Source organism: Nelusetta ayraudi, unplaced genomic scaffold (genome assembly GCF_046127955.1).
Source record: "Nelusetta ayraudi isolate G7.1 ecotype Tasmania unplaced genomic scaffold, CSIRO-AGI_Nayr_v1 ptg000005l, whole genome shotgun sequence".
In the NCBI taxonomy this organism is placed as follows: Eukaryota; Metazoa; Chordata; class Actinopteri; order Tetraodontiformes; family Monacanthidae; genus Nelusetta; species Nelusetta ayraudi.
This window is the reverse complement of record NW_027466055.1, coordinates 3,137,040-3,157,741: the sequence shown is the minus strand read 5'-3', so window position 1 is coordinate 3,157,741 and position 20,702 is coordinate 3,137,040. Positions and strand designations below refer to the sequence as shown.

Below are 20,702 nucleotides of genomic sequence, written 5' to 3'. Positions count from 1 at the left end.
ATGGAATTCTCAGCCGCAGAAACCATTCGCACAGATACGCCCCCAAGTGGGCGCTGCCATCTGGGACGACACGACACGGCCCAGCCCAGCCCAGCCCAGCAAACTACTTGGCAACTTAGCCCGTTCAGTGGTTTTTGTAACCGATTGGTGCCTGGTCAGTTACTTCACTACTAGAGCTTCCTGTTCTGCTGCTGGTGATGCTGGGGGTGGACGGGATGACGGGCAGGTAGGGTATATAAGATATATATGAATATGTATATGTATATTTTATATGCTTAACGCTAACGACGAAGCCACACAGTCAAACTAGCAAGCTACATGGCTAACGTAAAGTTAGCTCACCGTTACGGCGTAAAGACGTTGCAACTACGCGTACTTCGACCCGAACGAGCAAATTACAGTAGTTAAGCGAACTGGTGGTCTCGAGATGACACTTACATCCACACGGCGCTTGTATTTTTTTTATTTTTATTTATTTTTTTAATCTTTCTCTAAAGACGTTTGCTTGTCTTAAACGTTAGCGTCCATACTCAACGTTAGCGACTTTTGACTTTTAATTTACAAGCTCACTTTCCGTAGACAGTCCAAGGGCTTATTCCGGGTCAGTCAAATGGTAATAACTCGGAAACAGCGAGTTCTTGTTTAAACACTAGAAATTTAAGACGTTCTAAACATCAACAAGGGTCGAGTTGAACGAGTTCAAGTGTTCAGTGTTGAACTGATTTTGCTCGTCTCCGCAGTTATTTTCGTATGACTACTTTAAGTGCCTTAATTAGTTCCCGCTAAGACACTAATATATTCTTCCAACGCTTTATATTGATAAAATATTACCTCACATTGCTGTTAGTCCGTTTATCTGCCGGCGGGCTTCGGCGTCTCTCTCTACCAAAGTGTCCTTTACCAAATTAGGTGACGACTTGACGCGGCGAGTATTCTTGTATTATTTACATTAGCCATGGTAACAGCTGCCGAAACAGGCACGTCATTTTAAGTGGGAGTTATGCGAATTATGATAAACATCGGTTTGGCTCGTCTCCCGGGGAAATGTCAGCCTGAAACATCTCACGCAGCCCTCACGCTCGTCTTGTCCTCCCGTTCCCCGCTGTCCTCCGCAGCATCTCCAGTGCCCTGGCGCATGCGGCCTGCGAGCGATGCAAGAGCGGCTTCGCTGCCACCGAGAAGATCGTCAACAGCAACGGAGAGCTGTACCACGAACAGTGCTTCGTGTGCGCCCAGTGTTTCCAGCAGTTCCCCGAAGGTCTCTTCTATGAGGTGCTGCTTCCCTCGCAGACATTTGATGGGACAACGTCACACCAACGTTCACGACTTACTGTTTATTTCTCTTTTATTGACTTTTGTTGTGGTTGTGCAGGTTATGTATATTTATTTGGTCGAGCCCTTAAACGACGCTCATTGTCTTTGCAGTTTGAAGGGAGGAAATACTGTGAGCATGACTTCCAGATGCTCTTCGCCCCCTGCTGTCACCAGTGTGGTGAGTCATGCTGAGCCTTATATCAGCCTGTCCAGATGTGTGCTGCTGCTGGGTTTTCCTTCATTTGTTGTCCACCCAACACCAGTTGTTAATATATGATTTCTGTGATACAAGGGTATAGAGTCAAGTGTCAGGACCCACATTTTCCTTCGTAGGAAACCGCCCACAAAGCCGCTACCTTATCAAATCAGCTCCGTAACCCACTTTTGGGTTGCGACCCACCAGTTGAGAAACGCTGGTATAGAGAGTAGAGAGAACCTTTACTTAAACCACTTTCATGGTGCTGGGACCAGACACATTTTCGCACCGGATTTTGTTGCGACCGATGGATTTCCATTGCCAAGCTGACTACGAACGCTAGAAACCACACGTGGTGCATATATGCCGTACATGTCAGCTTAGTTGCCACTCTTGCGTGATAATTTCATCACGGCAGCATGATTCTGCAATTAAACTTGACTTTTTCCTTCAGCCACCGTGGATTTGTGGCACTAGGTAATAGATCCCCAGGTTTAGTTAAGCCTGTCAGGCTGTCTCGAGTGCTTGTCCAGTCACAGCACATGTACATGTGAAGTGCAGCATCTTGATTGATCGCAACTGACTGTGTCAGTTCGCTCACAGCACACAGGAGCCTTCTCTAGTGATTCTGAATGCCTCAGGCAGATTTCAGGAAACATGTCTATGATTAAAAACAGTTTTCTGAGAATGTTTAGGACAACAGAGGAGGCCTTGCTGTCTCTGATGACCCACCACTGAATCCTAAAGACTTAACTCAGTCTACCAACGGCTGATATTTTGCGAGTTTGGAAGTGATGCTAATGTCTGCATACAGAACAAAGGAATGGCCTGCTTTAAAAATAGCTCTTCTTCTTTGGCTGATTGGGATTTTAAAAAGCAACCAAAGACAAACTTTGCCTGTGTGCCTCAGGGGAGTTCATCATTGGCCGCGTAATCAAGGCCATGAACAATAGCTGGCATCCCGACTGCTTCCGCTGTGATATTTGCCAGGCTGTGCTTGCGGACGTGGGGTTCGTCAAAAATGCCGGCAGGTAAGATGGAGATAGACGCACATTTTTAATCATCAAAGAAGGCTGTGAAAGTGCGTTCAACATGCTCACCCTCTCTCCTCACTTCCGCTCCAGGCACTTGTGTCGTCCGTGTCACAACCGCGAGAAAGCCCGCGGCCTCGGCAAGTACATTTGCCAAAAGTGCCACGCCATCATTGAGGAGCAGCCGTTGATCTTCAAGAACGACCCGTATCACCCGGACCACTTCAACTGCAACAACTGCGGGTCAGTCTCCTCGAACCCGCTGGACCGCCATATTAACATGCACGCATGGCTTTAGGGTGCCTCCCTCTGGTTCAAATGTGAAGAACCGCAGCAACAACAGCCCTTCTGTACTGATGAGGAGTTCCAAACTGTGAGAACTGGAAAACCAATACACACACACACACACACACACACACACACACACACAAATCACCAACCATAGTGTTACTGTTATGCACAAATGTCTTCAGATGTGTACAATCAATGAGCGGCTAATCAGTCATGCTTCATTTCTAGTATGAGCGTTATAGTTTAGCATGAGCTAGTGATAGTGCGGATGAAAGTTCACACCTTAATGGCTGCATCAAGCCGTGGGGATGGCAAAGTTGCTTCCTAAAACTTCTTTCTTCATTCTTAACAACACCGTCAACTTCAATTGCGTCACATACCCTAGAACAGCCGTGGGCAAACTACGGCCCAGGGACCATATGCGGCCCTGTAAACTATTTAATCTGGCCCGCTGAACTTGATGAAATGATATATAGTAAGTAAATAGTAAGTCAATCATATTATAGCTGTATTTCATCATTCTTTTCATTGTTTTAAGAGTCATTTAGCTAAATACCGCAGGGCTTCAGAAACACATGTTTTGTCGTAATGCTTTTGTTCATTTTCAGCTGACGTTAAAGCATGTTTTATACATATCATAATATATATTTTTTCTCTTATGACATGGGTTACCAAAACAGTCCATCCATCTGCTCCTGCTAACCTTTATTTGCCCCTCTGTCAAATTTTAGACCCGTTGTCTAAAACTTTTAGAACATGTCTGACCTGGCAAGAGGCTGGCAAAATTTAAACATGCATTGCCTGCATTAGGCAGTTACGTTCAGGGTGTATCTGTTTTTTCCTGATCTGTGGTAGAGGGTCTACAAGCTTTTTTGTGTGTTTTCCACAGAAAGGAACTGACAGCTGAAGCCCGAGAACTGAAAGGGGAGCTCTACTGTTTGCCATGCCACGACAAGATGGGCGTACCGATCTGCGGTGCCTGCAGGAGACCCATCGAGGGACGTGTTGTCAATGCCATGGGCAAGCAGTGGCATGTGGAGGTTCGTGGCTGAGACTCTTTGTGAGTTCATCAGACGCAATGATGTAACATTTCAAGCCGTACACAACGTGTTTATTCTATGTTACAATCTTGTTGATTTATTAACTAATTCCTCCAAGAGGGAGGATTTACCTCAGGGATTTACCTCAGGGACAAATCATGACTGTGGTGACGATGAACATATGTAGTTTTATAGTAACATGAAGAAGAATCAGTTGCAATTTGAAGGATTATTGCCTTGAATCCTAACCGCTATATTTTGAACCGTGTTTCTCAACCGGTGGGTTACGCCACAAAAGTGGGTGGTGGAGCTGTTTTGATTGGGTTGTGGCTTCATGGACAATTTCTGTTTTTGTATGTAAAAAAAAAAGATTTTAAAATATCCATATTTAGAGAGAGAGAGAGAGAGAGAGAGAGAGAGAGAGAGAGAGAGAGAGAGAGAGAGAGAGAGAGAGAGAGAGAGAGAGAGAGAGAGGGAGAGGGAGAGGGAGAGGGAGAGAGAGAGAGAGAGAGAGAGAGAGAGACGGCTGGTGGCCATAACAATTTGTTCATTTATTTTGCAGGAAACGCATTTCAATTCATTCATTTCAATAATTGATGGCAAGTGGGCCAGCGTTTTTATTTTTGTGAATGCTCTAGAATAAATTTGGGTTGTGACTTCATTGGTTAGAAAAAAAAAAAAATTGTGCTACCAGTTCAGAACCACTGCTTTTGAACATAAAATTACTGCAAAAACTGGTTACTCATCATGGTCTCTTGCTCATCGCTTGTTGTCTACCGCTTATCCGGGTCCGAGTTGCAGGGACTTAACAGGGAAAAATCGTTTGCAGGATCCCAAGCGTCCAGATCTCACAGTTTATTTTTCACATCTATTTATCGGCAGTTGTCAGGTAATCTAAATCAGTCCGTCTCTGAGGAGAATGAAAATGAATGAGCCTAATGCCCTGCCTTAGCTTTCATAGGAATAATGGAAATCAGGAAGGAATTGCACAGCTGGTTAATATTATTTATAAAACTGGAAGATATAATTCTTAAAAAAAAAGAAAAAAGAAAACAAACCCCAAAAAAACCAACCTCACAAACAAAACACCATTAATAAGCTAATTTCAGCGTTATGAAATACTTCCTAAAGGAATATTTCTCCTGAGGCGCAGATTAGTGGATCAGCCTGTGTGATCCATTTGGAGGCAGCTGAATTTTATGCTGCATAAAAAACATCATGCTAAAATGGTGTTTAGCAGTCAATTAGCGAAAACGAACGTTGCATCCAACAACCGCAAGAAATTCGTCTCGCAGGCACTTTCAACATTTTACAATTTCTTGCTTATTGCGCTGAATCACTCTTGCAGTTTGATAGCTCAAATGTAATTAAAAAACCTAAAATCATTGCCTAAAACATGTCAATATAACCTTGTTCCCACCACTTGAGAACTCGCCAGGTGTCCTGGCACTTTCTCTCTTGAACCCATTAAGGAATTTTTTTTTTTGCTTATCTGTTGACAGCATTTTGTGTGCGCCAAGTGTGAGAAGCCGTTTCTTGGCCATCGGCACTACGAGAGGAAGGGTCTGGCATACTGTGAGACGCATTACAACCAGGTAAGAGCCGAGTGACGCGATTGTTTTGCGTTGTGTTTGTTTGCTAATCAGGTCCCAGTAAGGTCATTGTTCCACTAGCGCGCCTCGGCTTGGCTCGACTCGGCCCGGCTCAGCTGGGGTCGGGTTTGTAGTCGTTCCCTCTGGAGCCAACACGGTTCCAACCGTTTACCATTTGGTTCCTGCTTTCTGTTTCTTTAACATTTTGCTGTTCTGACAACCATTTTGAACCATTTTCAAAAAAACAACTTTGCCTCATACAACTAAAAAAGAGATTAACCAGGAATAAGGGTGCAGGGTGTCACTCTGGGTGTCACAAACACAGCGTAAAACAACATCTGTCAATGCAGTGTTGGCTGAGTCTTGAGCGGTCTTGATCAAAGATCCCGAGTCTGCTCATTCTGAGACTGAGACAAGACCCAGGAAAAATGCCTTGAGAGTGACGGTCACCTTTTCATTGCTTCATGCCAGCACTGTGAACTGCTAAACCTTGTCTCTGTATCCTGGTACAGCTGTTTGGTGACGTGTGCTACCACTGCAACCGTGTGATTGAGGGCGACGGTGAGTGTCAGCACTGGAAAAAAAAACACGTTCGGCAACGTGACTGCGATTCACGTCAACTGAATGTTAATTCCCTGCGTTTCCTCTGCGATCCCTCAGTGGTGTCTGCTCTCAACAAGGCCTGGTGCGTCAGCTGTTTCTCATGCTCCACCTGCAACACAAAACTCACTCTCAAGTAAGTGACGTGCCGACTCAACTCTCGCCTATGGAAGCACACTGCTGAAAAACAAAAACCAGGGCTCAGTTTCACTTTATAACGTGAAAAATTATCCTGTAATAACGTGATAGTTTCACGTTATAACGTGATGCTGAGTCCTGTTTTTTTTTTTCTAGTATAGCAGCAATGTGCTCACCTGCTTTTACTAACCTTGTCTCTTCTTAAGTCTCTTCTTAAACAACCTCCTAGTTAATTGTGTTTCTCTTGGTTTTTCTCTCCAAGTCTCTTCTGCTCTTTGTCCGAACTAACAGCAGTCTCGTGTCTCTTCTCGTCACAACATCTTTCTCTTCCCCACTTCTTCCACTCTGTCCTCTCTCTCATGCTGCACTTGGCTGCGCGTGTGCTAACTCAGAGATAAGTTTGTTGAAATTGACCTGCGGCCGGTGTGCAAGCACTGCTATGAGCGGATGCCAGAGGAGCTGAGACGCCGCCTGGCCCGACGCGAGCGCGATGGCAAAGAGCGCAAGAAAAAGCCCGCTGTCTCTCTGTAGAAGCGCACGTGTCTTTCCCTGCTCGTCGCTCTCCGCCTATTGGTTGCTGCTGTCTGCCGTTCTGTTTTCCGTCAGTGTTTCCCACGTACAGGCCAATAGTGTGGCACAGCGCCGCAGATTTGTTCTGACCGCCACTAATGAGTTCCGCCCCCTTTATTCCTTACATACATTCTGTATGCCAATATTGGATGCCGCAGGAGTTGATTAAAGGGCTGGTTCAGAATTTTTGGACACAGGACTTCATATCCAAGTTAGCCAGCGTGCTACTTGTCATCGGAGATCGTTTCAACATCCAGTCCTCTCATTCAGTGTTTTCAACCTTTTTTGAGGCACGACACATTTTGTACATTGAAAAAAACAAAACAAAAACCATACGCACACCATGAACCCAAAAATATAAAATTACACTTTTTGGCGTAATTGTGCCATTGCAGTCTATTTATTGATATTCACTCAGTGTGAAACCTGGGCCTGTTAAGATGCACACAAAGCCGACACCCTGGGAGGAAAATAGCTGACATCCCTTTTAAAGCAGTGTTTCTCAACTGGTGGGTCTTGACCCAAAAATGGCACTGTTTTTATTTTTGTGGAATAAATTTGGGTCGTGACTTCATGAAAGGAAAAATGTGGGTCCTGAAACTCCACCAGTTGAGAACCACGGCTTTAAAGCACGCGACACATACGGCAATGGTATGTTATTATTATTATTATTATTATTATTATTATTATTATTATTATTATTATTATTATTATTGTTGTTGTTTTTGACCAATAAAGTGAAATTGGATCATTTTTACACAGCACACCTTACATTACCTCACGGTACACTTGTGTGCTGGGGCACAGTGGTTGAAAAACACTGCTCTAGTTTTGCAGTTTGCTGGTGCAAGGCGAGCGCAAGTCAACAGTTTCTGCTAGCCTGCCAATAAAAACAATCTTAGCCACTCCACAGTGCACCCGAGGCAAATACATTATAACGCCAGATGTCAATGGTAGAATAATGACATGAAAATAAAGCTACCCCTGCATCGCATTGCATTTTAAGGGACTCGCTCCTCAGCAGTGGCAGAACTTTACTTTATTGCAGGGGCGTGAAATCTGTCCCACGGGTCAGAGTTTGACAGCTATGCTTTAGTGGACTGTACTCGGTTCTGTGGCAGTGACAGCAGCAGGTCAATAAAAGAGCCGGTGGTCTGGATGATATCAGTCTGCCACAGCCTAATACCAACAGCAGGAAGTGGGAAACACTGTTACATTGGATCTTGACAATGTATGTGTTTTGATCCATAACGGTTTGAACTTTTTTTTAATTTACATTTAACCCCGTGCAGTTTTTTTTGTTTGTGTGAATTGCTTTGCTTGCACGTTTATTTATTTATAACATGTTGAATATTTATTTTGAGCTAATGGTTAGATTAGAAAAAAAAATCAGTAGTGAAAACCCATTGGTCTTTATGGGTACTTGCTGCTTATATACATAAATATAAAGAAATACTAACAATTTACCCTGCATTTTGGGAGAAATCGCAAAAACAAACCCGGAAAATGCTATTTAATATGGTCAAAACAGATGAAGAGTGAAATTGGGCTGGTGTTAGTGCGACGGTCGACGTGGAGCTCCGCTTCATTACTACATTACTTGGCTCACGGTAATGATCCGTTTTCTTTCTACAGGAACAAATTTGTTGAGTTTGACATGAAGCCCGTTTGTAAGAAGTGTTACGAGAAATTCCCTCTGGAGCTGAAAAAAAGGCTCAAGAAACTGGCCGAGGCTCTGGGACGCAAGTGAGCCTCTTGTGGCCGAGCACGCTGGAGGTTGTTGTACACTTGAGAGTCAAGTCCCTGACTGAACTGCTGCATGAACACAGAGATCTGGCGTCAGACCAGAGCATAAAGAAACGTATATATCACTGTGGGTTTTGAGGTAATGGTGCCTGTTAGAAATGTAGTTTCTCTCTTTTTAAATTTTCTTGTTTGCAAAGAAATGTTGGCAGTTCTGTAATACATTCCGAAATTGTCCAGATGCCTGTTCTAAAAATGCGCAACGTTTAAAACGTTGGTTTGGCCGTCAATGGATTAAAAAGTAATTATGTTTTTAGTTATTTAGGGCCATTAAAAATGAGTACATCTTGTGTTTTGATTTCCAAATAATTCACCCCTTCTATTTACTTATGGGGTGAATCATCTTGCAAGGAGGAATTCATTAGTAGATCTGCTTTGCTCCCCCCCCCCCCCCCCCCCCTTTTTGTTTTGAACCCTGACACCACAGCTGTTACTTGGGATAAAATGTGAGATTATTGCTTTCTTGCCATTAGATGCGACTAAATCTTACCATCTGGGTCTTTGAAGTCGAGACAGAAATGATCCAAACTTGTTAGAACTTTAACATGATTATAACCACTATGCCTTATTCTGTTAAAATGTAAAAACATGTCTGGCCTTTTTTCTGATTTTCACTAGTGCCTTGAATAAGTGAACTTATATGCATCTGAGATCTAAAACCCCCCCCCCCAAAAAAAAAACTCTGAACATTTTTAGCTTTTAATTAGCATAGTTATGCTTTTTATGTCAAAGTATCTGTGTGAAAGCAATGTGGTTTTCCCTGTAGATCCTTTTATTTTATTTCCTTTGTATGAGCGCCTTCATTAAAAACCACTGTGATAGATTTTTTTTCATAAAAGGTCTAAACTGAGAACAAAACTTATGTGTACACCACGATATGTTAATGAATCGTCCCCTTGCATATCGTCGTCCTCTTAAAATAATGGCCCCAGTCATTGAAATATTGCAGCAGTATTTTGGCCCAGGCCAGGCTTGTGGTGGCGAAAGTCATAAAGACATGGCCATAAATTTGCCCAAATCATCTGATCCTCTTATTTTAACTTACTTTAACAACTGGCTGACAATATCATGTTAAAACTATGTAATTATTTCTTTGTAAAAAAATTATCTATTTTCATAACCTTTTTTGTGAAATGATAAATAAATATGTATTCTTTATTTGGTTCAGTTTTTTTGAACTAGACATTGAACTTGAAACGTTAAAATATGATTAAGGCCATTATTTTAAGAGGCTCATACATACAGTAGATCAACCATTGACCTTAAATCTATGGACAACTTTAATGCAAATATTTCAAACAGGTTTTATGCGACTCATCAGCCTGGGTGCTGCAATCTGTTTGGAAGGAGATCTCGGTTCTCCTTAAACATGAGCGTGCGTTCAACATTCGGACTTCACGCATGTGCTCAATGATCTCAGTATGAAAACACAAATTTATGCCTGTTGCTTTATTTTGAAATTCCTTGGGATTGTTAGTCAGATGTTTTCAACCAGGCTGACCTTTGAAACTGCATAATGACAAGGTTTTGCAGAAATCAAACTGTAATATTTAATAATGCACATCATTAATTCAGCTTGTACCCTGTAACAGGATTCAGATGAATGAAAACTAAACAAAACAACTTTTTTTTTTTTTTTTTACTGAATGCATGCATTTAAGATGTTAAAATGTCCTTCATTAACTCATCAATGTCATGCAAAAATGTAATTGGCTAATGCTCAGCTGAAACTGTATTTTATTGTCTGCAAAATATTCAATAAAATACCTTGGAACATTTTTTTTTTTTTTTCCAATGTGTTTTTTTTTAATAGCTTTTTAAAGGATGTTGAACACTGGTGAATTCCTGAGCTTATGAACACTCGCACATTCAAGAAAAAAACTTCATCATAATAATAGTTCACAAAGTTGCAATAGTTAAAAACTCAGCAAGAAAGAGAAGTCTTTTTTCAACAAATGTACATCCTGTAGCTTAGCAGTGACAAATGGACAATAGATTCACATTGAAAATCAAAAAGAAAATCAAAAAAATTGGAAAGGTGGTGTTAGGCCTCTTAGTCTTCTATAGTGAATAATACAATATGTAGAATAAGAAGAATCATTTGCACAGTTTTTTTTTATCCTTCTGTCTCATGAAACAACTGATTATATAAAAGTCTATATAGAAGAAATTTGGAAATGAAATGTTCTTAGCATCGTAAACAACAGCGCTGTTGAGATGTCACAGTGAGCCAACACGCACAACTCCGGCATCCTGGAACCAAACCCGTGAAATTGCTTTTTCTTATGTGACGTGTCAAAATACCTGCTGTGAGAAATAGGATGATTTCATCAGTGACAATACCCATCGCTGCTCTTAGGAAGAGAAAGGATGTTTTACGTTTGCACAAGACAACCAGCTTCTACCATGCGGTGATTTCTCCCTCCATTTCCACTGCTTGTGCAGCCCAGTTGTTTGACTCATTTAAGGGAAAACTGTGCAAGTCAGTCACCATTGTTTGATTTAAAACACCTTCACAAGCTAATAGAAAGAGTTCGCAGGGACGCAAAAAATTACTCGTTGTCAGTCTGAACAACTGTGGCTCTGCAAGCCTTTTGGTCAGCGCCCTACTCCAAATTTTGAAGCAGTGAATTTTTTAAAGCACTTACAAATAAGAACATAGTTTTTAAGCATAAAATAACTTATTAATGAATTATAAATTATGTAAACCAGGTTCACAGTATATTTAGTCCAGACAGAACAAAATGCATTTTGGTGTCTTTGCTTAGCGTCTTATTGTGTTCCAGGAAAAGGTGTAATTAGATAGCAAAGATATGTAGAACTGGCTTGTAAAAGCAAGACACACACGCAGACTGCAGCAGTGGTTGAACAGTGGTGGGGTGACAGTGGCACGAACCAACCACTGAGTATTAATGGTTCGACCTTTTGTTCCACAGCACAAGCTCTGACATTGCCACAAGTCAAAGCATTTAGATAAGGCGTTGAATTCTTAAACGAGTTAAAAAAAGAAGACAAGTGGATGAGAAACTGAATGAAGAGTTGGAAGACATTGACAAGAAAACAGAAAAGACACTTATCCAAGGCCAAGACAGCATCAAAACAAGTGTCTGGCTCAGACACTTCAAATAAACAGTGATCAGCCTCATAACTGAAATATTCTTCTCAAAACTTGCATTTTGAAAAACACAAACAAACAAAACAACTCAAGGTGTCACTCTCAGGCTTTCAGTAAAAAACAAAACAAAAACAACTTTCAGAAATATCGCTTCTTTTTTGATCTTTTTGAAGGCACCAGCAGTTTTAATTTGCTGAGTGCTGACACCAGCACGCCGATGTTTTAACAAACGGTTGGATTTCAAGTGCAGTTAAGGGTGGACTGGAGGCAGAATTGATTTTTCTATGTCCTCCAGCTTTTAGTATGGAGAAAGATGGTCACCGTTGTGCATGCAAATCCCATGTGACACGTGTGGTGTAGGTGGAAACAGCCAGTAGAGGGAGACAGTGTGTACAATAATCTCTTCACTTTCATATGCTCCTTCGCTATGTTGCTCACGCCTCCTGTTCACAGTTATGATGCATTTTTTCATTCTTATCACGTTGGTAATTCACATATTAACAATTCACTCTTTATAATCTGAAGAATAGCTTAATTGAAATAGGTAGGTCCTTACCTGGTTGCCCTCAATTGGATTGAATTTACATTCAACTGTTGGCCAGGTTACGATTAGATGAGTATTGATTAATCATATGTTGGCTAAGTCTCGACGCCTGGTTCGCTGGAGACGAGGGCGTCTGCCACAGTTTCTTATGCTGCGGTCGCAGGTGTGCTGGTAGTCCTAAGAAGTGCAGTCTGAAGGATGCCCATTCACCAAAATTCATGGCCAGAAGTTTTTTGAGGTCGTCCGCATCCCCAAAGATCAGCGCAGAACCGCTGAGGCCGTTGCTTCTCACAATATCAACATACTTAGTTGCGAATTTCATTCGCTCCAACTGGAAGAGAAGAGAAGTTGGCCATGATGAACACAACAGGATGGTGGGAAGCAATCGTGATTCGACTTCTCATTAAAATGTTTAATCGGCGTACTCGTTCCAACAGTCACGCAGTAAACACGCTCAAGTGCTTTTCTGGAGATAATCTGGGGCTCGGGCGTTCCAGGAGAAGAGTTTGCACCGGTGCTGCTGCTTGTCAAACGGCTGCACAAGATGCTGGGCATTTGTCAATAAAGTGTGCTGAGCTGACGGCGAGTGCTCGTCCACAAGACTCTGCTTTTTTTTTGACAGCAGATCAGTTTTCAGCATTACCAAGAGTAAATGATGCGTGAGGAGCTGCTGCAGTGAGCTGCTCGCTGGTGTGACACAACTGAAATAAGCGTGCCATGTAGAAATCTGACTACCATGGAATGATTGTAAAAAATGTTTTGTATGAGCCATCATGTTAACTGCAATGGTGCAAAATAGCACCGCACAAACTGCTGTTGCCCCTTGCACGCTCTAGAGGGATCAATTGGCTTTCTCTTGACGGTTGTGGTTGTGATTTGGCGCTTTACAAATGAAAGCTGATTTTTACCTCAAAGTAGAAGGATTCATTTTAGACAGCTGGACTTGTTCTTGCGATCTTGAAGACGTTTTACCTCTCATCCAAAAGGCCTTTTGGGTTCTTCCGAGCTTCTTCAGTTCTTCACTTCAAGAACTGAAGAAGCCTTTTCGGATGAGAGGTGAAACGTCTTTAAGATCGCAAGAACAAATCTAGTTGCCTAAACTTAACCCTTTACCTCAAAATGACCTGGATGACTGAGAACCTTCACAGACACCTTCTTACCTCCTTACAGACGTCTTCAGTGTCCATTTTAATTATCGTTGCGATTGGCAAAGGCGCAAGGTCCCTCATCCAGCCGGAATCTTTCAGCCTCGTTGTTCCTCTGATCTGAGCCAGCTCTGCTTTGATCGTTTGGTCCAGGTTCACCGTCGCCGTCTTGAAGGTCGTCAGGTCCTTGACGGTGAACGGGAAATCCACCAAGAGGAATTGCTCAAACAGCTCGGGGTCCCCGTCTTGTTCGAGCAGGTCCTCAATCTGCGCGCTCATCACGTAGAGTTCTGCCCTGGACTCGCTGAAAACCTTCCAGAGGGTGGTGGTGTCGTCCAGGGCGGCTGCGTGCCCGGTGCCTGCTCTCTGCTGGGCGTCCTCCACGCACTGGATGATCCAGCTGAGGCGGCACGGCCACTGGTTGGCCAAGACCACCCAGGCTGCCGTGTGCTCTGGGCTGTGAGGGAGCTCCGTCTTGGAGACCTTCATGATGATCACCGTCACCCGCATAGAGTTGATCACCCTCCTCATGAACATGTTGTCGTCCGAAATGTACTTGTTCAGTTTCATGTCTGGGCTGCTCAGCACCTTACGGAGCCACTCCTCCACGTCCTCGTCCTTTATGTCTAACTCCGCAGTTCTCTTGTTCATCAGTGGGCTTAGTTCTTGCAGCGAGACCTCCACCAGAGGTTCGTCTGAGAACGACGCGTTTTTCACCACCCGAGTTCTTTTGGTCACGTTGTTGGAAGTGCTTAAATTGGCAGCCATGCTGTGTAATAAACTGTGCTTTGAGTCGTCGCACAGCGGCGGGACGGTGAAGGCCAGAGTCGTGATGCGGCCCAGGAGCGCGTATCCCCTTTCTTCTTTGCAAAAGTAGCCGTCAGCAAAGTTCACTTTCTGAACCAGGACGCCTGGGTCGACGGCCAGGATGGAAATGAACGGGCTTTCGTCATCTGAGAGCAGGATATTGATGGCGTGCAGGACGGAGACGATCTTCTCAGGGGAACAGCGGTCGAGGCAGGTGATTCTCAGGACCACACGGATTCTCCTACCCTCAAACACCTCCAAGAACTGGATGAAGCGAGACAGGAACCACATTTCCTTCCTCACTTCGTTCATGAAGCCCAGCTGGCTGCTCACTCGCTCGTTGTCCATCCCCTTCTTGATGTTCACGTCCTGGTTGAAGATGAGGTTCTTCACCATGAGAAAAACAAACCTGAGTCCGCTTGCCGCGGGAACTCCCAGCGCAGCGATGATCATGCCCTCCAGCACCCCAACTTGGCCTTTGGTCCCGTCCACCCCGTGGGTTGAGTTCATGTTAGAGGTGGGGACGTTAGCAGTCAGTAGAACCACCAGGATGACGATGGGCAGCACCAGGAGGCAAAGGACAAACAGCCACAGAGGGCAGCAGCACAGCATTTTGGGCCTCCAATTTTTGGGACCATGCTCCACAGGCTAAAAACAGGACAAACAAAAGATGGTAAGATGGTATTCATCTTTTTTTTTTTAAAGGTCCAGTGTGTACAATTTTGCTTGATTTATGATTTTCATATAGGTAAAAGCGTAGCATATTGGCCATAGATACTTTAATAAAAGTGTGTATCCCAGCTGTCATAGGGTGAAGGCAGGGAAACACCAGTTCATTGCAGGGCCAAATATAGAGACAAACAACCGTTTGCACTCGCATATACTGTACACCTACAGGCAATTTAGTTTCCAATTGACCTCACATGCATGTTTTTGGACTGTGGGAGGAAGCCGGAGAACCCGCAGAGAACCCACGCAGACACAGGGAGAACATACAAACTCCACACAGAAAGGTCCCAGGCCCGGAATCGAACCCACGATTCGCTGTGAGGCAGCAGCGCTAACCACGCAACCTTTTTGAAGTGTCACTTTGCTTTATTGTTTTCATTGTGTTGTGAGTATTTTTATACTGCTGGGATCCACGGTTCACTTATTGTACTGCCGAATTGGATCGCACCAGTTTCAGTGGTTCCGCTCGATAAGCTTCGGTGACACTGTCAGGTGTGAAAATAGGCCATAGGTGACAAACCTGCTCCTTGACCTCGTCCTCTTCATCATACTGCGCCACGCGGAAGAGCACAATTTGTAATTTCCCAAAGTTCAGCTGCATGGCCTGGAAGAGGCGAATGGCTATACCAGCCCAGAGCAGGTCACTGCCTGCAAAGTGCCAGGCGCTGAAATCTACATAAATAAACCTGACGTTGCGCTCATGTTGGTTCTCTGCGGTCCAGACGGGATTGTAGAAGAGCAATCGGCCAACAAGAGCCAGAAAGGATGACTGCTTCAGCGGGCGAGGCCTTGACTTTGCTTTGTGTTCCTGCTCGATCCTCAGCGCCTCCTGGTTCATGTTTACTGAGGAGACATGAAGGATTGTATTATTTGGCTGATTTCATGATATACATCAAGAATTGAAAGCTTTAATCCTGACAGATGTAATGTTGTGTTGTTGCTGTAACTAGAAAATACACTTAGCTGAATTTCTATTGTGATGGTGAAAAAAAAAAGAATAGTTGTTATGATTACTATTATTAGGTTAGATGCAGTCATTGAAGTAAACAACACAAAATTGTCTAATAAATAAAATAAATCAAACAATAAAAGATTTAGTGGCTGCAGTTAATAGTATCTGAATTATTAAAAGCATGTCTGTGTTCCAAATGTATCCATTCAAAACGTTAGATCAACACAGTAATGGTCAAAGTTTTTGTTATCATGTTATTTTGGTTGTTAGTTCTTATAATCTTATTAACGTGAGTTCATTAAGTTAAGCTTAAACTTGACTACTTTTTTGCCATTGACAAAATTGTTACCTGTGCTTGGTTTTGATCAGCACACTTTGTTGTTTTTTATTTTTTTTTAAGTCTGTTTATAACTCATGTTTTCAACGCAATGTTGCAGAACAAAATTGGTTCCAATCAGCAGACGAAAGATCACACATGACAGTCGTGACATACCTTCTATCTGATCAAGAATCATTTTGAGTCGATTTTGACACGGAGAGTAGAGTCCCACAGTTGCAGGTGATGAAATTTTTGCCAGTGTTTTCGACACTGCATATGCATAAATGTCGTCTGTAAGGACATTTGGGAGAAAAGAGTTAAAGGGAGGAGTTATGTTGATTTAATTTCATGTTGGGATGGTGCAAGCGTAGGTGTTGTCAAACAAACACAAACAAACTTCGGGGGGGAACACCCTTTAAACAAATTTTGCATCTCCACTCATCTTATTTGTGGGCCTAACGAGAGCAGGCGGCGTTCTCCTTCTTGTAACGCTCAACTGAACTAGAACAAAAGTGCAAACATACCAAAGCCCTCTGTTCATGCATTAATGCATGTGTGCATGTTAAGAAGGTCTGCGCGCAGCGTGAGCAAGTCAGTTAGCGAGTTGCAGCCGTGGGTGAGAAAACCCTCACTGGTGCTGTTGCTTTTTCCAGCCCATTTTTAAAGATGGCTTTTAGTAAGGGGAAAAGTTCAAGTGAGTCATACTTGACCTCAATTTGAAACTGACAGACTATGAACAACTCAAAACACAAATACCAGAATTGAACCTGTGTGAGGAATGAGCATCTGCCCAATAATGAAACAGTCCCAATAAGCCTATATAACAATTACACTACCAGTCAAAGGTTTGGACACATGGATCTCATTTAATGGATTTTCATGACTATTTACACTGTAGATTGTCACTCAAAGCATCAAAACTATGAATGAACACATATGGAATATGTATTAAACAAAAGTGTGAAATAACTCAAACATATATTTTAGATGATCTAGAATAGCCACCCTTCATATAAGATATGTATAACATAACATATTTAGTCATTTAACATTTTCTTTTTTCTTTTGCCACATTAATCCACATACAGTATCTTGGTCATATATTTGATGTCTTCAGTGTGTATCTACAGTGTAGAAAGTAGTAAAGATGGAGAAGAAATGGTTGTGTTCAAAGTTTTGGCTGGTAGTGTAAACCAACCCTCTTATCTTAGACAAAAAGATTCATTCAAATGCAGCCAAGCAGTGCCAGGAGACTCAGTGTCACTCACTTCAAGCACACAAGTTGGACGTGTTTAAACCAGCGTTTAAGGCCGGCGGTAAGGGAAGTGAAACTGAAAGTCCCTCGGTGCCATCTCACAGCAGGACAGAAGGAAAAATGGTCACCTGCAGGTTGCCTACCTGTTGTTGGCTCAGACATGATGACCGCCGGTGGTAACACGTGCAGCTCCGACAGAAAATCCCTCCGACCTATGGAGATTATCAAACAGCAGGGAGCTCAGTGCTGCGCGGGAGCCCTGCGCCTTTGTGTGTGTGTGTGTATGTGTGTGTGTGTGTGTGTGTGTCTGTGTGTGTGTGTGTGTGTCTGTGTCTGTGTCTGAGCCTGTTCAGACGCGCTGTGAAAGGGCAGCCTGAGCGATTCGCCTCAGGCAAAAATCTCACTCACCTGTGCCTTATTAGGATTTCAGCGTGACATCTAGCGTTGCTGTTCCATTAAAGCGCTACTTTGGCTCTGCTGAGCCACTCCACCGAGTCATTCATTACAAGGACCGGAAGATTATATATACATTGTTATGATCTGGGGATTTTCTTTTATTCAAGACAAACGTGTTGTAAAACGGTAATTACAACTGAGAACAAACTGCAGGCGGTGCCATTTTTTTTTCCAGGCACGTGTGTAGTTGCAGTAAAATGAACAGATGAATAATACAAACATTATTAAAACATAGAACCAAAAATTTTGGGTTTTAGAAACAAAAATTTGGGGTTTTAGTTCCCCCTTCATTGTAGCATGTATGTAATTTGGCTCAACTTCTCACCACAAATCAATCGACTTTTTTTTCTTTGTTGTTTGACATGTAAAGGGTTTTTTCTTTTTTTTTTTCAAGTATGACTGGTATGCAGGAGCAGAGGTCAGTTACTCCAGTGTCAATAATTACTCAAATGCCCCTCTCCCTCCGGCAGCATATTTCCTCTCTCCTTTTGTTCTTGAAACAACACGCTTAACAGCGTGGAGATTCTGTTGAAAGTTCAAAACCGAGACAGACCGGCTAAAGGACAAACCAAAGTTTAAGTGGCCTCAATTTTCTGTTTTGTTTTCATGTTGGCTTAAGCAGCGATGTCACAAATTCAGTGAGCTTACCTGGTTGTGATCCAACTGTCACTTCTTGAGCTTATTCTGGCTCTAATGAGTGCAGGAAATGGAGGATGGCCGTAGAGCAGCCCGGTAGGTGTGGTAAACTTTATATTGCTGGGAGTTAATGTCATAAAACTTAACAGCGCGGATAAGGGCAAAACACAAACGGCACAGCGGAGCAACAGGCTCGCGTATCTCTGGGGCGAAATGCTTGTCATGAAGTGAACTGGCAATTCAGATGAAATCATTTGGCGGATAAAGCTGTGCGCTTTCTCCACCTTTTTTTTCTCTTACTCAGCCATTACCTCTCACACTCCCACTCCCAATCATCTCTCTATTCATAGCGTCAGAGTGAAGTGGATAGTTCCTGAAAGCACCAAAGTTTCGCTCGATTTCAGCATTTGACCGTCCAAATTTTCTGGCGGGGGAGGAAACGGAACAAATGCGTAATCTCACGACAGAGCCCGGGGTCAGTCTGCATGATTCATGACCTGAATTCCTACTTCGAAGTCCCTCTGGTCCAGAATGGCTGGACTGCGCTGCACGGCCTGAACTGACATGCAAGAGCTGCAAAGACGCCAGAGGAGCGGCACCAAAGCCTCTGGTGCCCAGAGCAGGATTTGCTCTGACATAACTGGTTAGTCAAGCTTTAAAAAAACAAGCTGAAGGCCTAATTTCCCTTGGCATATTTACTTTTTTTCCTTTTTCTTTTTTTTTGCTTGAGCCTTTATTCACCATCTGGTGTTGCGGCGAGCCTCCCAACAGAAATCTTCCAAAGACCACAGATGAAGTTAGTTAGTGACTTAAAGCCTCAACGTGACAGCAATTTGAAACATTGTGCATGAATGGCCAATGTTGTTTCAAAGTGATTTAATGTATTTTCTAAATGTATTTGCAAACTTGCAATCATGCGCAACAGCATGGAGGAAAACAGATTTGGAGATAAGACTGAACTAAGTAACTAACTAAACTGAGCATTTCTTCCCATCTGAGGTTTTTCATGTCTAACAGTGTTTCTGCATACACAGGAAACAAACAATGAACAGTAACAGGCACGCAATCATCACACATGTCCCCATGGTATTAAAAAAATAATAAAAAAAACCACTCAGATATTAATTAGTATGCAACTGATTTGGATTTTGAGTGCATGGCCTGGGGGTGACTAATTCTGCCTTTGCTCAGACTACCTGACTGTTGAACTGCTTTAATTAACGTGCACGCGTTTCACGGGGACTGTGTGTGTGTGTGTGTGTGTGTGTGTGTGTGTGTGTGTGTGTGTGTGTGTGTGTGTGAGTGCCAGAATCTGAGGCTTGCTGCAATCACATGGCCAGGAACAAGCCGATACCGAATGAATTGGATTTTGTCTCCCTATTTATGAAGCCTTCACCACACCTTGTCCTTTCACCGCAGACACCTTTCAATCAAGGTCAATAAATTCACTCGCCTGATTGATCCAATAGAGACACGTGGGGCTAATAAATCCAGGCTGGTTCGTCTTTGAGAGACTGTTTATTATCAAAGGGAATAAAGAGCTGTGACATAGACTAGGTTCTGTGTAAGACCGCTTGCTTTGGTCGGGTCCTGGTCTAAAGTGAACCCTCTCACCCACCAAATCAAAACAAGAGGGAGGAGGGGTCTCGCAGGAAGACGTGTAATGACCCAACACGACGACAGGGGGTGCTAAAGCATCGAGAATACAAGCGAGACAAGACTTTTGATCGTGTTGCCCTTCATCACACGTCTCCGCTCTATTTGGTATGTTGGAGCAGACCTGACAGTGAAAGAGGCATTTTCTGAAAATAGGGTGCGGTCGTCCAGAGTGAATGGTCTGATCCTCTTTTAATGCAAATTCCTGACTTTTTTCTTCCCCCCTTTGGAAATGTCAAATCTTCAATACAGAGGTGCCTTTTGACCTCTGATTGGTGACCTCTCATTTAGCCCACGTGGCTAAAGGGAGAGGTCTGTGTATCCTTATATAGTTTGGACGGTAAGCATGGCTTTCGCTTACGGTTGCCTACGGTTTTCCCAAAGCAGGATGGGGGACAGAAGGAAAGAGGAGCCGGGGGGGTGGAGGTTCCTACAGGCTGAAGGACACAACACACTGGTCGTCCCTCACTGTAACGGAAGCAGTGATGACACAAACATGCAGTGCTCTCTCAA

General features: G+C 43.2%; 2 protein-coding genes across 2 annotated transcripts; one reads left to right on the top strand and one right to left on the bottom strand.

Moving 5' to 3' along the window:
- The first annotated feature begins 60 nt into the window (after positions 1-60).
- Positions 61-9,234, top strand: LOC142903684 (LIM and senescent cell antigen-like-containing domain protein 1). The gene is made up of 10 exons (XM_076049462.1): positions 61-226; positions 1,116-1,272; positions 1,426-1,492; positions 2,421-2,541; positions 2,635-2,784; positions 3,722-3,872; positions 5,375-5,467; positions 5,977-6,025; positions 6,125-6,200; positions 8,408-9,234. The coding sequence occupies exons 1-10, from the start codon at positions 198-200 to the stop codon at positions 8,520-8,522; spliced, it is 1,008 nt and encodes a 335-aa protein (XP_075905577.1). The 5' UTR covers positions 61-197; the 3' UTR covers positions 8,523-9,234.
- Positions 9,235-10,359: 1,125 nt separating this feature from the next.
- nkpd1 (NTPase, KAP family P-loop domain containing 1) lies at positions 10,360-20,356 on the bottom strand. Its single transcript, XM_076049391.1, has 6 exons — positions 18,546-20,356; positions 17,585-17,653; positions 16,361-16,477; positions 15,436-15,758; positions 13,395-14,834; positions 10,360-12,565 (listed from the first exon to the last, which is right to left on the bottom strand). Exons 2-6 carry the CDS (start codon positions 17,601-17,603, stop codon positions 12,278-12,280), a joined length of 2,187 nt encoding a protein of 728 aa, XP_075905506.1. The 5' UTR covers positions 17,604-17,653; positions 18,546-20,356; the 3' UTR covers positions 10,360-12,277.
- Between the last annotated feature and the right edge of the window lie 346 nt (positions 20,357-20,702).